Source organism: Sturnira hondurensis, unplaced genomic scaffold, assembly GCF_014824575.4.
Source record: "Sturnira hondurensis isolate 20B ecotype Veracruz unplaced genomic scaffold, ASM1482457v3 Scaffold0022464, whole genome shotgun sequence".
In the NCBI taxonomy this organism is placed as follows: Eukaryota; Metazoa; Chordata; class Mammalia; order Chiroptera; family Phyllostomidae; genus Sturnira; species Sturnira hondurensis.
This window is the reverse complement of record NW_028095095.1, coordinates 2,217,610-2,241,151: the sequence shown is the minus strand read 5'-3', so window position 1 is coordinate 2,241,151 and position 23,542 is coordinate 2,217,610. Positions and strand designations below refer to the sequence as shown.

The 23,542-nt window shown below is 49.0% G+C and overlaps 1 protein-coding gene across 1 annotated transcript; it reads left to right on the top strand.

Annotated features, from left to right (window-relative positions):
- The first annotated feature begins 2,682 nt into the window (after positions 1–2,682).
- Positions 2,683–23,542, top strand: ZNF398 (zinc finger protein 398). Its single transcript, XM_037035531.1, has 6 exons — positions 2,683–2,934; positions 5,724–6,119; positions 11,712–11,838; positions 12,377–12,490; positions 20,628–20,741; positions 21,989–23,542. Exons 1-6 carry the CDS (start codon positions 2,911–2,913, stop codon positions 23,140–23,142), a joined length of 1,929 nt encoding a protein of 642 aa, XP_036891426.1. The 5' UTR covers positions 2,683–2,910; the 3' UTR covers positions 23,143–23,542.

The following is a 23,542-nucleotide window of genomic DNA, read 5'->3' as shown; positions in this document are numbered from 1 at the left end:
TGATTGAAACATAATTGAAAATATAGAGAGCATGAAAAAAGTTGAGAGTTTAGAGAAAATGAGACACCCCCAAAACATTTATTCTCTCTAAACAATTAACTTTACAAGAATGTTTTAAATAAGACAATGCCTCATGGTTTGGGATCTGTGAAGGCTAATTTTTTAAGCTTGTAGAAATAATTGTTATAGAGTGATAATCATTTTCAGCAGTTGAACAAGAAGGATTTTTTTGAGATTTACTCAAGCCGTGAATTCTGAATACTAATTTCCTTTAGAAAAAATTATAAACACTTTTTCCTAATTTATATTTGCCGTGTACAAAAAGAATAATGAAATTATTAAGTATGTTGCCACTGTGTCTGGTACCTGTGACATTTGAACATGAAGGCTCAACCTTAATTTCTTAGGTTTGACAACATAGAGGAGTAATGATTAATTCAACCATATTTCCACTTTCTTTACTTGATGAAAGATTCCTGGGTCCCACACTCAGAGTGAAGCTGACTGCAAGTAATATTTATCGGATGCAAAATCAGTGAAGAGAAATGCATGAAATTATCATTGACTGTGGACCAGATATGGTGAAGGCTATGAGCACCACATACTACTAGTTTATGCCCTTTCGTTTTATATTCAGGAATGGATGTAACTTTAAAAGCTGTAATACAAAATAATTGGTTGTAAGTAGAAAAGTTGTCCACCACTTCTGCCAGTAACAAATTATATGATATACAATGGATTTTGAAATTATCGTGTACATATACAAAATATTTAAATGAGATGAAACAGCAGTTCTTGGGCCCTTCAAAGGCTTATAGAACAAAGAAAACCTTAATTTTGTGTGTTGCAGAGAACACTGCGTAGTTAAACTTACTAATGACTAGTAGTTGCTTGCATACAGAGCAGTTGGTAGGAACTTGCTCAACAAACTGGTGTGTTTACATGATTCCTGCTGAAATGATTTCCCTTTGATTCTGTTCCAGTGAAGATGCTACAATTCATGTGCCTACGGAGAAAGCTACGATGCAGGTGAAAACATCGATTACTTTCTTAACTTGAAAACCAGTTAAATTGCTTCATTTTCACATTTCTAGGTCCAAACTTAAAGGACAAATTTTCTCCCTAGTGATTGTGTATAGCAGCAAGAACAGACAAAAATATTAGAAGTTGGAAATAAAAAATATGAGTGCAACAACCTTAAATTTACTTCTGAAAATAGGTATCTTCTTGAAACAGTGCACAAAACTTCAGTCTGTGAAGTTGCTTCAATGAAATGCCATCACCATCCAAAAATTTTCAAGACCAAGAATTAAAAGGAAGTGAAGTCTTTACCTTAAAAAGTTCCTGCTAGAGCCCTGGCTGGTGTAGCTCAGTGGATTGAGCATGGACCTGCGAACCACAGGATCACGGGTGGATTCCCAGTCAGGGCACATGCCTGGGTTGCAGGCCAGTTCCCAGCAGGGGACTCACGAGAGGCAACCATACATTGATATTTCTCTCCTTCTCTCCTTCCCTTCCCCTCTAAAGATAAATAAATAAATAAAATCTTTTAAAAAAAGTTCCTACTAGAGGAAGGACCATTTAATAAACTGGTAGCAATGTTACCATATTATACTGGCAGAACTAGCCCTGCTGGCCCATGAAGCTAGTTGAAAGTATCTTTATTTAGTGACATCCCTGTTTAATGTCCTTAGAGGTATCCAGCAGTTGACTATCTGCATTTTTTAGTAATAAAATGATAAAAAATAACGTTCTTTCCGAGAAAATTTAGACCCCCCTTTTTTTCTAGAAGTCGTTCTGTCATTGTGATATTCTGACTCACAGAATAGCAATTTTTAATTGCCAAGCATTCATTTTGACCAACACGTACATTCAGGTATATCTCAACTCGCATACTGCAGATGTAGCTACCGTCTAAAAACAGCTTAGAACGCAGGTGCCCCAACAGGATGGTTCTCATACTTTTGTGATTGATGTACTTTGTTAGGGACATTGACTTGATTCAGTTGTTGACATACAGGCTTAGGAAGACTATGATTCACGTTCGGTTTGTCTGAAATGAGAAATGTGCTGGAAACTCCGTATGATGTGGTTGTCAACCCGAAACACAACTTCCCTCCAGAATGGGAGCTTCTTTCCTGACCATTAGCACAGACCCAACAAACCGATCTCAGTGATCGGGCTGTAAGGACAACAGCACACAAGTTTTGGTCCTAACACGAAACACGTGGGTCGTGACCCTCTTCATCTAGGCTGCTACATTTGCAGTTTCTGGAAATGACTAACGTCCTCTCCATCACAGCCGTGGGCCCCTCTGGCACTCATCCTAGCCCGCAGGCTCGTTGGCTCCCGGTCCCCGCACTTCGCTCACTTCCATCTCTCTGAATTCCGCTACCTCCCGCCCCAGCGCCTCCGTTCGCGGGGCCTGCTCTTTGGCCCTCCTGGAAGAAAACACTCCCCTGACGAACCTTGTTTGCAGCTGGGCCCCAAGCTGCAACCTGTTGATCACTCTCAGGTGTGGGAAAACAACACCTGCTTTTGCTCGTGTAACAGCCTAGCACAAGCCTAGCCAGGCCAGCCGCCCGACAGGAGTGTCCGCCGGGCCAGCAGGGGGCGCACTGTGCGGAGGGCGGCTGGTGGCGAGTCTAGGCCGGAGCGGTGCCTGGCGTGCGCTCGGTGCCCACAAAGCGGCAGCTTAGGGGCCGCTGCGGACCTAGCGCTGTTGAGCTTCTCCGTCACTCGAGCTCCACCTCCGGCCGGCTGCCCCTGCCCCTGCCGCGTCCTCTCGCCCCCAGCAGCCGAGCCCCACGGCCGCGCGAGCCCGGACGCGGAAGGCAGGCCGGGCGGGTGGCGCCTGTGTGGGGTCGTGCGGCAGCGACTACTGCGGCTTGGACCGGACAGCGCAGCACCATGGCCGAAGCGGCCCCTGCTCCGGTAAGGGCGGCCCGCGCGCCGAGTGCTGCGCACCCGGCAGGGTCCGGGCGTCTCGGGCTGTGGCCCCCGGGCCAACGGGAGAGCAGGAGGGCGGGAAGCCGGGCCTGTCAGGCGCCTGGCTGCGACCATGCACCGGTGGCCCCGGGCCCGGACGGCCAGCGCGAATGTGGAAGAGCTGGTCCCCTCCTGCATCCCCGAGGCCCCGCCCTCGGTGCGAGGCCCGGGGCTCCCCAGCCGATCCGAGGGTTCCAGCGAGCGCAGGGTGCCAGCCCTTTAGCGCCGCTCGGACGCGGGGTGGTGGGCTTGGCGTGGCGTTTTCATCGACCGTTCAACAGCTCTGCGCGCGCGAGGTCACTCTCGGTGCGGCTCCCCGAGCCTCGCACAGCACCAGAGGCGGTGTGACAGTGACAGGCGTGATCGAAGGACGGCGGGGGGTCAGGGATCCCCAGGGCCCAGCACGCGGCAGTGCCAGACGCACGGGGCGGGGGGGCAGGGGGGGCCCTCCGTCAGTGCGCTGGGTGGGCTTACTTTACCTGCTTATTCACTCAGGGGGCGTTGACTGCGGGCCTGTGGGCGCCTAGCCCTCCGCCAGCTGCTAGGGCTGCAGGTGACCGTCCCAGTCTGGACACACGGCACCCAGGCAGCATGAGCAGGGACTAGACAACGGACGTGGGGCTGGAGAGTTAGGTCTCGGATTTGCCGACTAAGAGGCTTTGGTCACTCGGAGGAGAGCTGTTTTAGTGGGTCGGGAGCCAGATGGGGCTACTGAGGCGTGACCGGAAAATGGGAAAAAGCGCAGGAAAGAAGAGCGGTAGCAGTGGGGTGGGGAAGAGAGAGGAGCGGAATCTCTGCCCTGACTTCCTTTTCCGAGCTTTACACATATACACGCACGTGTGTGTACATGCATGCGTGCATGTATGTATATGGTGGTGGTGGCACATGTCTGCCAGTCCTGGCCAATAGAAATGTAATGGAAGGCACAGATCTCACTTGGCGTTTTCTGATAGTCACACTTTTAAAGTGAAAAGAGATAGATGAAATTAATCTTAATGATCTGTTTTATTCAACCCAGTGTTCACAAAATATTTCCAGCATGTGATCAAAATTAAGAAATTAATCGAGTGTTGCGTTTTACCCCCCGTATTAAGCCTTCAAAATCTGGTGTGTATTTCATACTCGGCAGTGCATGTCAATGGGTGAGCACATTTTTTCTCAGTAGCCACACGTGGCTACCATATTGAACAGTGAGGGGTGATCTTATGGGGAAGAATCAGGAGAGGTTGAAATACGGACCACAAAACAGAGGTGGGGGAGGGGGACAACGTCCCTAAAAATGTGGAAGGAGTCAGCATTCGGAGCATGAGTGGAAAGATTGCTTTGGAATAGGATGAAACTTTTTCCTGTGGGAAGGAAAGCAAGCGTGGGTTAAGTTATTAATGAGTCTGAGATGGAAGGTGTGTGAAGAAAGAATTGAGTTTTGGTCTCATTTCCCTGCATATCATCTGAGAGTGAGGGCCCTGGGGTGGCCGGCAGGACTCTTCCTTCTCAACATGTGCTCTCTGTCTGGCGGCAGCAGCATCCCTGGTGAGCTGGTTAAAAATGCAGAATCTCAGTTCTCCTCCCAGCCCTGGGGAATCAAAGTCTGCACTTGAACTCGATGATTCTTATGCACATTAGTTTGAGGAGAGGGCCTGGGGTTTGCAGTGGAAAAAGCAGCATGGGGGCATCAGGAGGGTGAGTCCCCGCCCAGCTTAGAGACCATTGGTGTGTGTCGCTACCAGTTTACCTGGTTGGGTGACTCACCGGCCTGCTTACAGGAACAGGGAATGAGGAACAATTGCACTGGTTCACACCTGGAGGGAGCTGAGAGGGTTAGGCAGGTAGACAGGGTGGAAGGTGGCTGAAGGGATCGCTGAGGCCGAAAGCAACACTCGGAGCAGGCTGATGGACCAGCAGCAAGTGGAATGGAGGGGTTAGTGGGATTGCAGGGCAGGTGACATGAGAATAAGGTAGTGGGTGAGCTGGACAGGTGGGAGGTCGCGGCCAGAGTGCCCGGAACCATAGCGTCAGAAGTCTTTGTAATGCTCCGATAACCTCCTATTTCTTGTACGAATTTCTGTGTGTGTTTTTTTCTTTAAATACTGTTTCAATGTGTATTTAGGGATGGGACAGCCTAGTCTTTTCTTCAAAGATCTAGTTCAAAAGTTACTTAAATAGGCCAGAGTTTGCTTGCCTGAAAATCCCACGTTGGTTCTGGTTCTGCCCAGCAGAGTAACACAGTGTGAGAATAAACAGGTCTGCTCTGCCTTCTGTTTTGTAACCCTCCAGACTCAGCCTTCAAAGCGTGCTCACTGTTACTGAATGGCATGGTTGTGGTTGGTAGGCAGGGCCCTCATGTAAGTCAGTGAGGGGTTTATCAGGGTGCGTGAGCTGGGTGTAACCTGGCACGTCCTGGGGCACGGGGGCCTTGCCCACAGACAGAGTGCAGCAGCAGCAGCAGCAGCCCAAGCCTGCCGACGGTTGGCTGATGTTCCTTGCATCCAGGGAATGTGCCGGGCTGGTCCTTGATCCAGTTTCACTTACTGTCTTAACCTGATCCTTCCCTGACCCACCAGCAGTTTTGGCTCTTGGTGCCAAAGAGCCCCATGACCATGAGGCTTGTGCAGGTGCTACTAAAGCCGCACTGGGTGGATCTCAGACGCCCAGTTAAGCGTCCTTATCTCACTGGAGTTTGGATTAAGGCTCCTTCTAACACTCGGTGTCTTGTCTCATCTCTCCACTGCACACAGACTTCGGAATGGGACTCCGAATGCCTCACGTCCCTGCAGCCCCTTCCTCTGCCCACGCCCCCAGCAGCAAACGAGGCGCACCTGCAGACCGCAGCCATCTCCCTGTGGACGGTAGTGGCAGCCGTGCAGGCCATAGAGCGCAAGGTGGAGGTGCACAGCCGGCGACTCCTGCACCTGGAAGGACGGACAGGGACAGCAGAGAAGAAGTTGGCCAGCTGTGAAAAGACAGTGGCTGATCTTGGGAACCAGCTGGAGGGCAAGTGGGCCGTGCTGGGGACGCTGCTGCAGGAGTACGGGCTGCTGCAGAGGCGGCTGGAGAACTTGGAGAACCTGCTGAGGAACAGGAACTTCTGGGTCCTGCGGCTGCCCCCGGGTGTGAAAGGAGATGTCCCAAAGGTAGCGCTTTACTGCTAGATGGAAAGTGGTACCCCTGGGCCCGTGTAAGGGGCAGTCGAGGGGGCCGTGGAGCCGTTCTGTGTTTATCTGTTTGGGAAGCACTTCGCGGTCAGTGTAGCGCTCATCCAAAGTGTCAAACTTCAGATCGGAAACTCCACATAATGTTGGTGATCTGCCAGGTGGATTTTTCCCTTTCGCTTTCTCCTGTTCATTACCCGCAAGTCACTTTTCTTTGCTAACCTGTCTGCCACAGTCTTGCCGTGGCAACTAAATTAAATCTCATTTAACGGAGTCAGTTTGCACATGTTGGCAATGCCGGTGAAAAAGGTAGAGGGGGGGGACAAGGGAAGGGGCGTTGAGGAAGTGGCTGGGGTAAGGGTGTGGGGTGATCGGTGGGTTTAAGGCGCAGACCCTGCCTTCAGCTCCTTCACAGGAGGAGTGCGCTGCAGTGCTGGGGCCCAGCCTTCCTGGAGTGACTAGCCTTAAAACAAAAGGAAATAAACATCATTCTTAGCTCTGGAAGACAGCCTTGAGGCAGCCCGTCCCCAACCATGCCTGTTTATCTATTCATTTATTCAACTCGGGTTTCTTGAGCACTTACTGTTTTGCTCGGTGTCTGCATCCTGAAGGCACAGCTATGAACAATTCGTGTATATTCCCCTGGAGCTTACCTCTTAGTGGGGAAAGAAGGACAATATAAACAGACAAGAAAATTAACACATTTCCGTGCTTTGGTAAAAAGGAAGGTGCTATCTAGAGATTCATTTTAGATCGGCTGTCAGAGAAGGTCTCAGAAAGGAGCTAATAATGTTCAGGCTGAGACCGATTGACAGGAAGGACCCAGCTGTGAGGAGAGTGAGGAGGGGCTTTGTGGCAGGAAGAGGAGCTCGCACCAAGTCTGGAAGACACAAACTAGCTTGGAGCGTGGGGGAAAGAGAAAGGAAATAGGTATCATCCCAGACTATGGAAGACAGCCTTGGCAGGGCGTGCAGTGAGCGGAGGAGGGCGTGACTGGAAGGAGGGGCAGGGTCGGGGTCCTTTAGGGTGGCGTTTTTCAGGGCCCCGGCTGCACACAGGCATCACCTAGAGGGTCTTTAAACTTTGGTGAACTTCACCCCTTCGAGATTCTGATTTAATGGAATTCTTAAAGCCCTGTAGCTGATTCTAATGTGTGACTAGACTTGTGAACCACTGACGTAGGACGTCGGAGACCGAGGTAAGGAATTTGGATTTTAGCTTAGCACTGCTAGGGGCAGGAGTTGGAGGGTTTTGAACATCTGCTGTATGTTTTGAAAGAGTCCCTTTGGCTGCCACGTGGAGAATGGACCGTGGGGGTGAGAACAGAAATGGGAAAATGAGTAGGGCCACTGTAATGGTTGGAGGGTGAGGGGCTTGGACGAGGGTGGCAATAGTGGCAATGGACACGAGAGGACAGAGTGAGGACGTTTGGGTGGCAGAACTGATGATGGGCCTCGGTGGTGGGAATCGGGGTGAGGAGCTGAGAACATTGGTTGTGAGTCCCCCGCGTCATAAGTGTTGCTGTTATTTCCCTGAGAACCCTAACTTGTCCGGGATCACACAGCGACTAAGTATAAATAACGGACTTATGTGTAGCCCAGACAGCATGCTCTTAGGTGCACGGACTCTTAGCCTTGAGCCTGAAGAGCTGCAGGGGGTGTTGACAGTTCCTGAGATGGGGACGCTCTTGGTGGGGGGGTGGATTTGGGAGTTTTCCTTTGGCAGGTTGGCGGTGCCGGGACACGTTCAGGAGAGGNGAGGACGTTTGGGTGGCAGAACTGATGATGGGCCTCGGTGGTGGGAATTGGGGTGAGGAGCTGAGAACATTGGTTGTGAGTCCCCCGCGTCATAAGTGTTGCTGTTATTTCCCTGAGAACCCTAACTTGTCCGGGATCACGCAGTGACTAAGTATAAATAACGGACTTATGTGTAGCCCAGAGAGCATGCTCTTAGGTGCACTGACTCTTAGCCTTGAGCCTGAAGAGCTGCAGGGGGTGTTGACAGTTCCTGAGATGGGGACGCTCTTGGTGGGGGGGTGGATTTGGGAGTTTTCCTTTGGCAGGTTGGCGGTGCCGGGACACGTTCAGGAGAGGTGTTGGGTGGCCTCTGAAGCTCGAAGGTGAGGAGAGTTTGGGCATCACTGATGTGCAGGTCCTAGTGTAAGTCATGAGAGAGAGAGCGGAGTCTGCGGCAGGGAAAGCGGCGGAGAAGCGGGAGAGGGTCTACGGGCCAAGCTCCGGGGGTGGGAGGAGGGGTGGCCATGGCAGAGGATGAGAAACCAAACAGGGAGGTGTGTGGGGGCACAGGGCCGAGAGGAAGAACTATTTCTAGGAGCGAGGGTTCATTTGGATTGAGTTTGTCGCTGAGAGGTGGAGAGAGATGAGCATAGTGAGTGTGATTTGGCAACGCAGGCCTCGCCGGTGACTTGGAGGAGAGCTGCCCCCGTGCAGTGGTGGAGACACAGGGCTGGGTGGGGGGAGGACGGGGGGAGGGAGGGTAACTGACCCTGTGGGGCAGAGCTGCCTGGGAGTCCCTGTCTGTGGGGGCCCTTCCCCTGTGTGGTTTATCTTTGGTTAGGATAATTTACTTAGCCTTTGCCGTAAGAACAGAAAAGGTACGTTAAAGTTCCTTATTGTCTTCCCTGGGTAAATGGGTAACATTTCAACTGTCTGCCTTAAACTCTAAAATCCCATATAGAATAATATTTTGATTTATCTTAAAGATTTCTGAATGAAATCACATCGGTTGAAGATTTGCTGGATTGATATGTGGGAAGTAGTGTTGTGCCCTTGCTTTGTTGAAAATACTCTCATTCTGCCCCTGCTTTTGGATTCCAAGTTCAAAATAATTTTCCCTCAGGATTTTTTCTTTATTTTAATTTTTAACATTGTGGGAGGCCATACATGACAGGGGCCATTTTAACCATGTTTAATGCACAGTTCAGATCCATGAAGCGCGGTCACTCGGTGCAGCCGTCACCGCCACCCGTGTCCAGAGCTTCCAGACTGCAACTCGGTCCCCTAACCACTCTCCCCTCCCCCTCCCCCCCTCCTCCCTCCATCCTCCTACCCCTGGCACCCACCATTCTACTTTATTTCTCTGAGAGTTTGATGATTCTTACATGAGTGAAATCATCCAATATCTGTCCTTTCGTGACTGGTGTATTCCACCGACATGACATCTCAGGTTCACCCATGATGTAGCGTGGCAGGATTTCCTTCCTCTTTAAGGCTGGATGATATTCCCCCTTTCTTAGAATTTTAAAGGCATTGGTCCTTTGTCTTGAGTCATCAGATGCCATTGATGAAAAGTCACTACCAAACCATTCTCGTTTATTTGTAAGACATCGATGTTTTCTCTTTGCAAGCTTTTATCTTCTCTTCGTACTAGTTTTTCTAAAGTTTGTTGAGGAACTGTCTGGGTGTAGCTCTCTTTATATTTGTTGTGGGCAGTGGGTGAGGTCAGTGGGTGAGGTCTCTCCATCAGAAGACTGGTATCCTTTTTTTTTAAGTTTGTTTTTTTAAAATATTTTATTTATTTATTTTTAGAGAGAGGGGAAGGGAAGGAGAAAGAGAGGGAGAGAAACATCAATGTATGGTTGCCTCTTGTGCATCTCCTGCTGGGAACTGGCCTGCAACCCAGGCATGTGCCCTGACTGAGAATCCAACCAGCGACCCTTTGCTTCACAGACCCCTGCTCAATCCACTGAGCTACACCAGCCAGGGCTGAAGACTGCTATCTTTTCAGCTTGGGGAAATTCTCTTCTGTGAATCTATGTTTGTAACATTTTACCCCCTCTCCTTTTTTTTTCTTTTTTTTTAAAACATTTTATTTATTTATCTTTAGAGAGGAAGGGAAGGAGAGAAGGAGAGAAACATCAATGTATGGTTGCCTCTCCTGAGTCCCCTGCTGGGGGCTGGCCTGCAACCCAGGCATGTGCCCTGACTGGGAATCGAACCGCGATCCTCTGGTTCGCAGGCCCGCGCTCAATCCACTGAGCTACACCAGCCAGGGCTCCTTTTTTTTTCTGTTTTCATTTTGGAACTAGTTTGACAGATGATGGATTATTGTCTTTTAACTTTTCCTTAATTTTTTCACCTTTTTAACAAGAGTTCTGTGACCTTGCCTTCCAGCCTTTTTCCTTTTTGTTTTTACAATTACATGTTTAATTTATTTCCTGCCCTGGCTGGGTGGCTCTGTTGGCTGCAGCATCATCCCGTACACCAAGAAGGTTGCAGGTTCGATTCCCAGTTGGGGTGGGTATGGAAGGCAACTGATCTTTCTCTTAAAAAAGATAATAATAAAAATCAATAAACATACCCTCGGGTAAGGATTTTTTTAAAAATGTATTTTCTGGTTCTTTTTTAAAAGCAACTGGAATTTTTTTAATGGGTGCGGTATGTATTTGACTTTCTCTGAGACTGTGTGTTAGAGGTTTGTCTGATTTCCAGTTTATTGTGTTTTTTGCCTCCAGGGTTGTGTGTAGTGTTTGTTCGTCTGGGTGCTGTTAGTTTTTTGTTGTTGTGTTAATATTGAGTAATCCTGGGTTGTACACATGTATGTGGAGAATCCAATTGATTAATAGGGCGATTACAGGAAGCAGGCACTTCTTCCCGCCCCCCGCCCCCACCCCGCTCTTCTAAAGACAGACCTTCCGATGCAGTTTGGAACCCCTTGCTCCTCTGCTCAGTGTCCCTGCCAACTCTGAGGTTGGGGTTCTCCGGGATCCCCAGCTGCAGCCCTTGCCTGGCGTGGGGCAGTGCCACCACCTCCTTCACCTCAGACCCCAGCACAAGCCCCTCCTCTGGGCCCCAGTGAAAGGAACCCCCCAAAAGTTCCGACCCTAATGATGGCCCCTCCTCATTCTTGGTGCTGCTGTGGATGGTCCCTCCTGGTCTCACGACTGTCATTCTGTGGAACTCTGGGCGTGCGTGTGCGTAGTTCACCGCCTTGAACCAGAAGCCCATCCTGACCCTTTATTTCTGTCGTTATTTTATCATCTGTACATTTGTTGTAAGTTATCACAAATCGTTTGTGTGTGAGAGTAGATAAAAATAACATTGAGTATCTGTATTTGCCCTGAGACTAATTGCAGGTGCTGAGCAAGTTGTAAAAATGGGCAATTTATGGTTCTAGCCTGTTTGTAACCTACCCGTCCCTTAGGACGAACCAAAGTCCTATCTCTTCTGGACTCACCACAGCCCCAGTTTCCAAAATTTCCCCTCCGTGTCATTAGTTTGAATACAGCCACGTGCTCCTTTTAGACAGAAAGTTTGTTTTTATAATCATGGTGCTTAGGGCAAACCTTGTATTTAGTGGGTATTCAGCACATGTTGTGTCATGTGAATTAAACCCTGCTGCCCATTCGCACGTAGCTGTGACTGCGGCCTGAAACACACCGTCTTTCTCCTGGAAACATGGTCCACTCTGGCAGGTCGGGTCTGTGTCTTAGTTTTTTCCTGTGTCCCGTCAGCAGCTCACTTAGTTTCTTACCACCGGACAGCACTTAGTGTAGACTGTTGGATGACTGAGCTGCCGCGGGAGGGGCTGACCCCAGCGTCACTGTAATTCCAGGTGCCTGTGGCGTTCGATGACATCTCCATCTACTTGTCCACCCCAGAGTGGGAGAAGCTAGAAGACTGGCAAAAGGAGCTGTACCGGAATGTCATGAAGGGCAACTACGAGTCTCTCGTCTCCACGGGTGAGGCTCGGTGGGCACCTCGTGAGTGAGGCGACAGCAGCCCCCGGAGGGCTCAGAACAGTCCCCTTTCCTCCTTGTTTCCGTGCAGTCCTTGCGCACGTCAGAGTCTGGCTCCAAGCCAAAGATTTCCAGTTCACCCTTGCTACATAGGAAGTGTAACTTCTCCTCGTGCCGGCCAGGGCAGAGGAAGAAGTGTGGGGTCACGGATGTGCCGGCTGCAGTGGGGGCCGTGGGCGCCCTTCACTTTGAGAGGGCCTGGATCCCTCCCCGCGACCCTGCCACTCTTGCTCAGTGAGAGCGGCAGGTGGGCCCTGCCGAAGTGGCAGGTGCTTCTCCCACACGTGGCCTCTCCCCTGCCCAGCTTTTCTAACAGACACCGTCCGTGGTTGGAGGTGAAGGGGTGGGGAGAAGTGATTTGGGGTCGAAAAGAAATCCCCTTCGACTGGGGGCCTCGGAGCCTTTGGCTCAGGCTTGATGGCAGTTCGTCGCCATTCTCATTTCTCTCTTTTGTCATACCCCCACCCCTTCTTCCTCCTAGATTATGCCATGAATCAACCTGATGTCTTAGCACAGATTCAGCCAGAAGGAGAACATAATACAGAGGACCAGGCGGGGCCAGAGGAAAGCGCGATTCCCACCGACCCCAGTGAAGGTAAGCGGGAGCAGAGGTTCGCCGCTCTGTCTCACTTTCCTGGCCAGAGATGATGGCGCAGAGCGAGGAAGCAGGGCTGGGGGTATGTGCCTTCACCCATCAGCACCACACATCGGAGGGCTACTGATTGCATTCCACAACAGAGGTCGCGAACCCTCGCTATTCAGTAAAACAAACGTCCTTAGGTGGCAGAGAGAGCGGCGCTGTTCGTGTCCAAGGAAGTGGCTTCGGGGACTGTACACTCGATTGCAGAGAGTACTGGAGGGGCTGGCAGTCTGCATGGTCCCTCAGAGATGCTCTCGACCCGGGAACCCCAAAGCAGGTGTCGCCTGGTGTGGGAGCCAGCTGTCATTAAGTAACCCACCCCAGTGTCTTTGGTTGGCAGCTACTTGGTCCTGTGTGGGAAAGACTGCTAGCCGACGTGGAGTTGTGTTTTTTCTTAAGTCCCGCCCCTGCTGTGGAAAAACCTCACACTGTCTTTGCTCTTTGCTGGGTAGAAAGCTCACAGAAAGTTCATCCTGCAGATGTCTCTGCCAGACGCGCGTCTCTTACCTAGTGGGTTACTGAACTGGAAGGTGGTTGTGGAGCCCCAAACGCAGCGTGGAACTTTTTCATGAAGAAAACGAGTATCCCATACGCTGTTAATTTTTTCCCTAACATTTGATTACAATTTCCAAACATCGGAAAAGTCAGAGTAATGTTACAGTGAACACCTAAATACCTGTCACCTAGATTCTACCACTGACACTTCAGTCTTTCTCCTCCCCTGGGCGCCCACTTCTGCGCCCCTCTCCGTCCATCAGTCCGCCATCCTGTCTGCCCCGTATTTCACAATCTGGGCAGGTGTCGGTGCATCCCCCTGAGCACTCGGCACGAAGGCCATCAGCCCATGGTTTTTCTCGAGGTAAATTTCATGTCCACTGAAATGCCCAAATCTTAAGTGGCTGTTCTCTCTGAGGTAAGCACGTACCTGCCACCTGTTATTTTTAGGGCTGTGTGGGTGACAGTATTTCGGCAATGTAACAGATCGAGTTTGAGTAATATCGATGTCATGGATATATGTAATGAGCCTAAACTTATATCACAGATAAAGATGGGTGACTTAGCCAGAAAGGTTCATTGTTGGAAGTAACTCTTAATCTGCTCTTGTTAGTTACCTGACATAGCCCTCAGCAAGCAAAAATCAGTGCGTCGTTTCTTCTGGGGGGTGAATGGAAAAGGTGTAAGTAATTTGTCTTTGTACTGATGTATGAAAGATGCTTTCACCTTCCATCTTGTCAACTTGTGGGTAGTCAGCCTGTATACACTAATTCATTTTTACTTAAAATTAAATACAGCAAGCTTTGGATTCACCTGCTGCTGTGCTTTGATCTTCGTGGTCGTAGCTCTCATTAGCCATGAACAGCCTAGATATTTACCAGAACGTGAGGAGCGGAGGCACATGAGCCGACCTTTGGGGCGTCGACCTTTTGGCTCTGTGGGCCTCGCTGGAAGAGGAAGAGTTGTCTTGGGCTACACACTAAATACACTGCAACACAGAATCACCAAAAAAAGTCATGTTTGAAGTAAATTTACGATTTTGTGTTGGGCCACATTCATAGCCACTGTGGGACACATGCGGCCCGCGGGCCACGGGTTGGACACCCTCGCTCAGACCCGTCGATGCACAGCATTGAAAAAGACCCTCAGAGTCTGTCTTCAGAACCTTTAACCCTGATGTCTCTCCCTCTCTTTCTCCCTTCCCCCCTCTCTATAAATAAATAAAATCTTCAAAAAAAAACCCCTATGTATTTTCCCCGTTTTATGTTTAACTGTATATTCAAGAGTTTTTTTAATTAAGTCAGTTATTTTCTTTGTGCTATTCCAATGGTCAATTTGGCAAGTGAGAGGACTTTAAGTTGTCCCTTGTGTCCTTCCAAGTACTGCCTCAGTGCTCGTTTTCTTTAAAAAAAAAAGTTCCAGGCTGAGTTTGGGACTCCAGGACCGCCTTCCGGTCCAGTAGCCCGTGAGGGGGACAGACGGGACCCAGCACGTAGTCACGCCTGGGCTAGGATTTACTGCAGCGCAAGGATGCAGAGCAAACAGCAAAGATAAAAAGCAGCGGGCAAGGTCTGGCGGAAACAGAGGAGTTTGAAGAGTCCCCGTCTTTGTCCAGGACACTCTTAATTCCTCCAGCAGAGTGGTGACAACGCTTGCAGAGTGTTGTCTCCCAGTGAAGCTGATTAGGGACTGGGCACCCAAGGTTTTTGTGGGAGCTGGTCACGTGGCCCCCGCCACCCAGCATGTGCCCCAGTTCCAGGCTCCCAGAAGGAAAGCAGTGGTGTTCAGCGAAAAGCACAGCGTAGGCCCACTGAGGACTCTTCGAGTTCAGGGAGGCTTTCTATCAGTGTAGGCAACTTCTTGCCAGCCAGGGGCCAACCGTGCAAGCAGGCCTTCTTCACAACAGGCCTGTGTGGATTTCTGTTCTCCTTACACATTGAAAAAGTCCTGGTTTGCCCTGGCCAGGTAGCTCAGTTTGTTGGAGCAGCATCCCTATGCACCAAGGTTGCAGGTTTGATCCCCAGTCAGGGTACAAACAAGGGCCAGCCCACGAATGCATCAATGAGTGGAGCAACAGACCGCTGTCTCTCCCTTTCTCTTTCTAAAATCAGTCAGTAAATTTTTTTAAAGTCCTGGTTCCTTGCAGTGGAGAATAGTGTTACACTGTCTGCCATTAAGGTGCATAGCCGGTCCTTTCACATGAAGACTGTGTGGAGGATGCCAATTTTAGGCGACTTTAGTGACAGAACTAATAAAATGTCTTTTTGATAGGTGATTATCCACGGTAAGCATTTAGGTCATTAGAAACAGCTAATCAAATTTCCTGATTCTTGAGCACGCAAGGAACTTCTCTGTCCTCTAACATCATCTTTTAATCAGTCTTAATACACCGTGAAACGCGTCGTTAGACCAGTGTGTTTATATTAGAATGCTGATGTGCTTAATTTTCTGAAAATACATTTCAGACTTTGTCCATATTTCTTATAAAACCCGTAATTTATTATTGCATAGTATTTTAGAGCTTTCAGAAGAACTGTGCATTATTATTAAATGAAAATATATAGGTAGAACAGAATCCGTTTTATGCTTTCTCTCATCATCTGCATCTGACAAAGGGAGGGAGGATTATCACACCCTCCCCGGGACTGGTCATTGAGCCTAGTGTCTGGGATGAGACCGTGTACGAGTAGCAGAGAACAGAGCAGTGAGCAGGGAATGGGAGAATACGGAAAAATATAAACTTGAAATTTTCTGAAATTATTCTTTAACTCTTACTAGGGCCAAACTGCAGACCAGCTGTGTGGGTGTGACTATTATTTGGTCACTGAGAGTATATGTATATTTTTTCATCCTCACCAGAGGACATTTTTTCATTGCTTTTAGGAAGAGAGGAAGGGAGAGAGAGAGAGAGAAACATCACTGTGAGAGAGAAACCTCAAATCAATTGCTTCACACACACACTCTGACCAGGGATTGAACCTGCAACCTATATGTGCCCGGACTGGGAATTGAACCACTAACCTTTTTGTGTTGGGGGTGATGCTCCAACCAATGGAGCCACACCCGCCGGGGCAACCACCACTTGTTCTTTATCTGTTCATCTGTGGAAGGACACTTGGGCGGCTTCCATACCCTGGCTATTGTAAATAATGCTGCAGCCAACATACGGATCCCTGTGTGTGTGGGACTTACTGTTTTGGATTCCTTTGGGTAAATACTCAAAGATGGAATTTCTGGGTCCTCCGTTGTCTCTTGGTATATGGCCCTTGTTTTAAAGTCTGTTTGGTCAGATACTACCCCTGCTTTTTGTTTGTTTGCTTGCTTCCATGTTCATGAAACATCTTTCTCTATTCCTTTGCATCTCTGAGGTGAGCCGGGGAGATTTCTTGGGTGATTTTTACTTTGTGTGTATCACCATTACCCCACGGTTAACCCTGTTCACTCTGGGCCAGGAAGACCTTCTTCTGATAAACAAAACCAGTGGTTAAGTCACATCCAACATAATCCTTTTATTTTAGTTTATCCTACTTGAGAACAGGAATCGACCTGGAAATGATAAAACTTAGAGGTTTTAAAGTATTGCACAGATACTTAACACATTCACTCAGCTATATCATAGCCCACACCTGTTTCACAGAAAGTTTCAGAAAAAAGTTTTTATGTTTTTACCAATGGTAGCTTCACGTGTCAAATATTTTTATCATCTGCTTAAGGAGTCAGACTTCCTCACAGTTAAAACCCTATTCAACCAGGGTAGATGTTACAATCTTATTCTTTTCTTGTGATCAGGCTTCCTGTTTTTAACTACCTCTCAAACCTAAAACATCGGCATTTATCCGCTCTCCTTACCTGGTTCGTATTCAGTTTTTCTCGATTATCTGGCTTCCTCCAGAGCCTGCAGTTTGTGTGAACCAATGATGTGCTTTCACTTGCATCTCCAAGTGAGCACTGGTGGGGTTCCTCAGGCCTTTGAGGCACGTGCTCCGAGTGCCACTGTGGTGACCTGGCCAGCAGTTGTCATACGGTCACCACACAGGTGTCCGTGTCAGGCCATCTTAGTATTCACACTGTCCTGCTCCTTCACTCCTGATAGGTCCCCAGGTTACACATGCCCACCCTACCTCAGTTGATGTAATTGTATTCTATGCGTTCTGTGACTGTAGGGTTAAGAGCTAATTGTTTAGTACAATAAAAATATTAGCTTAGTTGTACTGATCTAGTTAGTTCAGCAACCCGAGGACCTATGAGCATCGTTATTCAAAACGAATGGTTAGCGTCCTAGGGCTTCCTGAGTTTAGTGAAGACACACTTAGTCATGAGCTGTGTGAGCACAGCCACACACACTTCTGGAGAACCGGCCCGCTCTTTTTCAGCCCTGCGTAGCTTTTATGGTTGGCTGCTGGTTACTATTGTAACAAAAGGTCGGAAAGAACCCAAGTGCCCATCAATCAGTAGGGAATTCCTGAGTAAACAGTGGTGCAGCTACACAGAACAGCTATGAAAAGGAGGGAGAAAGGTCCCTGTTCGCTGCTGCAGGCATGTGCAGAACATACTGCAAGTGAAAAATCCAGGCACAGCAAGTTTGTGTAGCATCACACACCCAGAGGGGAATTATCTAGATGTATGTGCACTTGCTAATAGTTTCACAAAGAAACGATGGAAAATTAAAACAAAAACTAGAAGAACAGCTTGGAAGCCAAGCCTTCTGAACATACTGTATTTTACAGTTTTGATTTTGGAATCTTGTAAATATTTAATATAAAACTTTGGTAGGTGCGCGCTCCCGAGTCTCCTCCTCCTCCCTCTCCTTGCCCCCGGGCACGCAGCCTTTGCGTTTCTCTCTCCTAAGCCCGAGGGCCCTTCCTTTGCCTCTGTAACTTGTGTGCCGAGCCTACACAGCCCTGCTGGCTCGCTTCTACTACCTTTGTAACTTTCTAAATCAACTCTCTTACTAAAAACAGTTTTTCTTTTAAATCAAACATGCTGAAACAAGTAAACTATATCACCTTGGTGACAAATACAAATGCATAGAGTACATTTCTTTCAGATACCTTTAAAACATAGTATTTTAACTATATATCCCTAAAGGAAGATATCCTAAACACCAAAAGTGCCACCAAAAATATTTACATTGAGTTCATGTTTTTGTTAATAATATCGGTATTATTTTGAAACATATATTCAGAAAAGTAGAGATCATGTGAATGTCATTAAGAGCCAAAAGTTTTCAGGGTAATACAGAAAAGATACAAGTACTAAATCAAAGGATTTGATCAAAAGCCTGTAACCTTAAATATGAATGTAAATTCATAACCCTTTTCTTTTTCTAAAAGGTACGCATTTTATAGCTCTGTCCATTGAAAAGACTTGCAGCAGTGACAGCCGGTTACTGGTTAGCACCCTTGTCACCCCGACTGTGGTCTCTAAATTCCGTTTCTCAGAGATCATTGATTGTGTGCCCGGAGCAGGGAACGTCCGAGGCGAACCTGCGATGGTTTGTCATACCAGAAATGCAGAAAATCCGGTGCTCCCGGATGTGAACTGACATAGGGCAGATCTGGGGGGGCTCCTGCTGGCCAGAGAAGGGACAATTCAAGCAGTAAAAAGAATAATGACTGCAGTGGATTGTAACTCATCAAACGTATAACATTATATGAACCCGTAATAATAAACCAAAAAAAGTCAAACCACTGGAGTCACTGAGGTTTCTGGAGCACTAACTTGTTACTCAGAAAATTGATGCAGAGCCCTGGCTAGTATAGCTCAGTGGATTGAGCGCAGGCCTGTGAACCAAACAATTGCGGTTCAATTCCCAGTCAGGGCACATGCCTGGGTTGCAGGCCAGTTCCCGGCAGGGGATGCATGTGAGGCAACCATACATTGATGTTTCTCTCCCTTTCTCCTTCCCTTCCCCTCTAAAGATAAATAAATTTTAAAAAAAGAAAAGAAAATTGATGCAGAGAAGCAATGAAGCATTTTAAAAGTCTCGTATTATATATTGTTGATGAGTAGGAAGTTCATCGACTTCCTAGATGCTTCAACTTCCTAGATGCTCCTCTAGATGCTTCCTGGATGCTTCAGCTTCCTGGGTGCTTCCTCTAGATGTCTGTTAAAGATCACTTTCCCTGCACCTGCCCTTTGCCCTTCTACTTCTTTCTCTGTATATGTGTTTGTAGAAAATCTGGGCCCTGGCCGGGTGGCTCAGCTGCTCGGAGCGCCCTCCTGCACCCTGAAAGGTCGCAGGTTTGACCCCCATCAGGGCGCATGCAGGAGACAACTGATAACGATGTTTCTCCCTCTCCCTCCCTCTCTAAAATCAGTGAATGTGTTCTTGGGTGAGTGTTTAAAATATTTTTTCATCTGGAAGAAAAAAGATGAAGTTGGAGTGTGTTTTATAGATTTTAGCCATATAGCTCCAAGTAAGACATCGAAAAGGAACCTGCCACCTATGCTAAAATCTGTGTCTCTCCAGTCTCTCCGTGCGACCTACCTGACAGTCTTTGGGGCTTTAGTTTTGCCCAGCCCCTTACCGTGGCCCTGGGCGCACCCTCAGATTGCAGTGGTCTCGGCCAGCCTGCAAGGCATCGGGAAAACCAGGGAGTTCTCATGTGCAAGCAACAAAGCCACAACCTGCTCACCAGGCTTTTCTGGGAAATAATATGGAAGCATGAAATTACTTCTGGACCTTGTCAGCTGGCCAGCTTGTCCTTTTAGGCCAAAAACAGTTAGCTAGGCCTTGGCTGGAACAGCGGGCACAGCTGTTTCGGCACTGACCAAATGAGGCATGTTCTATGTAAAGCCTCTGGAGGCTGTTCTTTTCTTCTTTCTGGAAGAATCCCTAAGGCCTGAGGGACTTACGAATGGGATTCTCCCCACCCACCCCCCTGCACTGCCCCCTTCAGGAAACCATGACCTGTATCATTTAATAAGCAAAGGTACTGTGATTGCTTAGAAAAAACCTAGAATTGGGAATCTGAAAAGTAACATTTCTGAGGAGACAGGTCTGTATTTAAACTGATCCATCTTTCTAATTCTGGAAGTGTATTTGGTTTTTAATGAACATTTAAGAAAAAAAAATTTGGTCAGTAGTGTTTCTTCACTTTTTTGTGCTGTATTTTAAAGCAAACATTTGAAAATGTGCTCTTTCACCATAAATTCTTACTGTTTATTTAACATCTATGGGCCCTCTCTACTTACATGGAGAGAATATTCGTGTTTCCATTATTTCATTGAAAGGCTGCAAGACAAAACAATGAAAAGATTTTTAAAATGATTGTGCTAATGCAGTGAAAAGTACTATTGATTTTAGATTATTTTCAGGATGTCATCTCCAAAATAAAAATTGGTTTGTTTGGAAATAGGCTCACTGAAAGCGGTGAATCAAGCACATACATCCTGTGAAAATAAATAAAGTTGGCGTCCTTTTGAACTGGCTCTCTAGGTGTCGTATGCATTTTTTTTAAGGCTGGTTCAGTTCTGTTGCTATAGTTGGTCAGAGTTAAATTTGGGCGAAACACAGTGTGCCGCAAACCAACGTGACTATTTTCACTTTCTGATTCAAGTCCCTGAAGGCTATTTTCTTTGCCCCCACAAATAGAGCCTGGCATCTCAACGTCAGATATTCTGTCTTGGATTAAACAAGAGGAAGAACCCCAGGTGGGGGGCCCCCCGGAGTCCAAGCAGGGTGACGTGTACAAGGGTCCCTATGCTGGTGAGTCACGAACCAGAGGCCTTCGTGGCCGGCCCGGCTTGTGCCAGGGCTGACCGAAGACACAGTGGGCAAAGTGGCCTGTGGGGGCGAGGGGTGGGAGAGCAGTGGGAGAAGGGGAGAAAAAAGACCTGCCCAAGTAAGTTAGAAATGAAACCAAAATCAAACTAAGAAATTTAAAGTGAAAAGACACTTTTAAGTATAAAGACAAATCATAGTTGTCAGAGGAGGAAAAATAAGTACGCACAGATGGACCAAAAATAGGGTGGGGAAGGACAGGAGACCATTTAAATATCGGGGGGAAAGGCTAGAACCAAGAGGGGGCAGTACAAGCAGACAGGCTGTGGAAACAGAAATGTCACTGGGGAGGCGCAAATGGGAGAGTCAGTGAAGAGCTGGCCCTCGGGAGAAACGGTGATGGGAAACAAAACCAGCCATGTTCCTTCCAGTGACCTGAGCGCCATCTGTGTTTTGCCATCTGAATCCTGAAAGAGAATCTCGGGGTCAGAAGGGACCCGGTCGTTTGCATAACTTTGTACAACCTGATTTTCAGTGTCTCCGTGCCTTGTGTTCTCTTAGACTCTAGGAAATACACGAGACAGTTTCTGCTCTTCAAGATACTTACACTGGGGACACACATGTCACTACTGGGCCTGCCTGTTACGTGTCAAGGGCGAGTGGGATAGATTACCTATATACAAGAAATGAGCTGTTTGCAGAACATGCATCGGTTTTAGTTTACATTTTTAGATAAGGCCTCGGGAAGGATGTGAAGCCAGAACTGGGCCTTGGAAGATTGGTATGACGTGGCTGGGCATGATTTTGAAGACAGGGGATGCATTCTACAAAGGGAAGGACAGGACGAGCAAAGATGCAGAGCAGAACCGTGTACTTCATTTCCAGGGTCCGTAAGAGAGCTAATAGTCACGAAGGGTTTGCCTGGCAGAATAAAGAGGGATAGGAGTAGATTAATACGTGATTTGAGACCCCGTCACAGGAGGCAGCAGTCTCTTCTGAAGCTGGCGAGCGGAGGGGGGCGTGATGAGAGCAAGGCTGAGAAGAGTGAAGCCAAGGCGGTCCCTTTTCCAAGGCGGGAGCACTGAGGAGGTTCAGGTGATTTGCCCGGCCCTCCACTGAGCTTGGTAGGGGTGCGAACTGAGAGCTCCAGGCAGTCTGTGAGAGTTAGGGAGGGTTGCCCCGTGGCTGTGAGGCCTTTGCTGGTGGGCATGACTCTGAGTCCTTTCTTTCAGATGAACAGCTTGTCATCAAAGCTGAAGGCCTTACCAGGGCCTCCTTGTGCCCTGAGATTCCAGTCACCTTCCCTTCTCCACCAGCAACAGCAGCAAAGGATACTTTTTCTGATGTGACTTTCAAAAGCCAGCAGTCCACATCCATGACACCTTTTGGGCGGCCAGCCCCTGACCTCGTGGAAGCCTCTGAGGGACAAGTGACTTTCACTCAGCTGGGTAGCTACCCCCTGCTGCCTCCAGCTGAGGAGATGTTCGCTTGCCACCACTGTGGCAAGAGCCTCAGCCAAGACATGATGCTGACCCACCAGTGCAGCCACACTGGCGAGCACCCCTTGTCCTGTGCCCAGTGCCCCAAGCACTTTCCGCAGCAAGCGGAGCTCGGCAGCAACCCCCAGGCCCACACCAGTGAGACACCCCCCACCTGCCCGCACTGCGCAAGGACTTTCACTCACCCCTCCAGACTCACCTACCACCTCCGCGTCCATAACAGCACCGAGCGCCCCTTCTCCTGCCCCGACTGCCCGAAGCGCTTTGTAGACCAGGCCCGCCTCACCAGCCACCGCCGAGCTCACGCCAGCGAGAGGCCCTTCCGCTGCACGCAGTGCGGCCGGAGCTTCAGCCTGAAAATCAGCCTCCTGCTCCACCAGCGCGGGCACGCGCAGGAGCGGCCTTTCTCCTGTCCCCAGTGTGGCATTGACTTCAACGGCCACTCGGCCCTGATTCGCCACCAGATGATCCACACAGGCGAGCGCCCTTACCCGTGCACTGACTGCAGCAAGAGCTTTATGCGGAAGGAGCACCTGCTGAACCACCGGCGGCTGCACACGGGCGAGCGGCCCTTCAGCTGCGCGCACTGCGGCAAGAGCTTCATCCGCAAGCACCATCTCATGAAGCACCAGCGCATCCACACGGGCGAGCGGCCCTACCCCTGCGCCTACTGCGGCAGGAGCTTCCGCTACAAACAGACCCTCAAGGACCACCTGCGTTCGGGCCACAGTGGAGGCTGTGGGGGTGAGAGTGACCCATCTGGACAGCCGCCTGACCCTCCAGGTCCCCTCCTAACTGGGCTCGAAACCTCTGGCCTAGGCGTTAACACTGAAGGCCTAGAGGCCAATCAGTGGTACGGGGAGGGGAGCGGAGGGGGAGTTTTGTGATCCGCACTCGCTCCCTGGTTATCTGTGCTCACCCAAGGCCCCCGCAGCAATCACCATTGGCACATTGGTGCACTTGGGGTCCTATGCACTTGACTAGAGACATGCTTGAGTTTGGGAACTTCATAGCATTACAAGAACACCGCATTCTGAAACCCAGAGAGGCCTGGAAAGGAGCCCAGCACCCCATCTTTTAAAAACTGTGACCTAAGCAGAAGTTGCAGAGAGACAGGAAAGCAAGGGTCGGCCTCTCCTCATTCATCATGGGGCAGTGGGTAGAGGATGATGGCAGCTCTGGGTGGAGACAGGTGCATGGGGACAGCCACCAAAGCTGGAAGCCCGTCTGAGGCAGAGCGTGTTTCACTGAGCCTTTCATTAGTTTCCTGATGTAAGACGGTCGCTA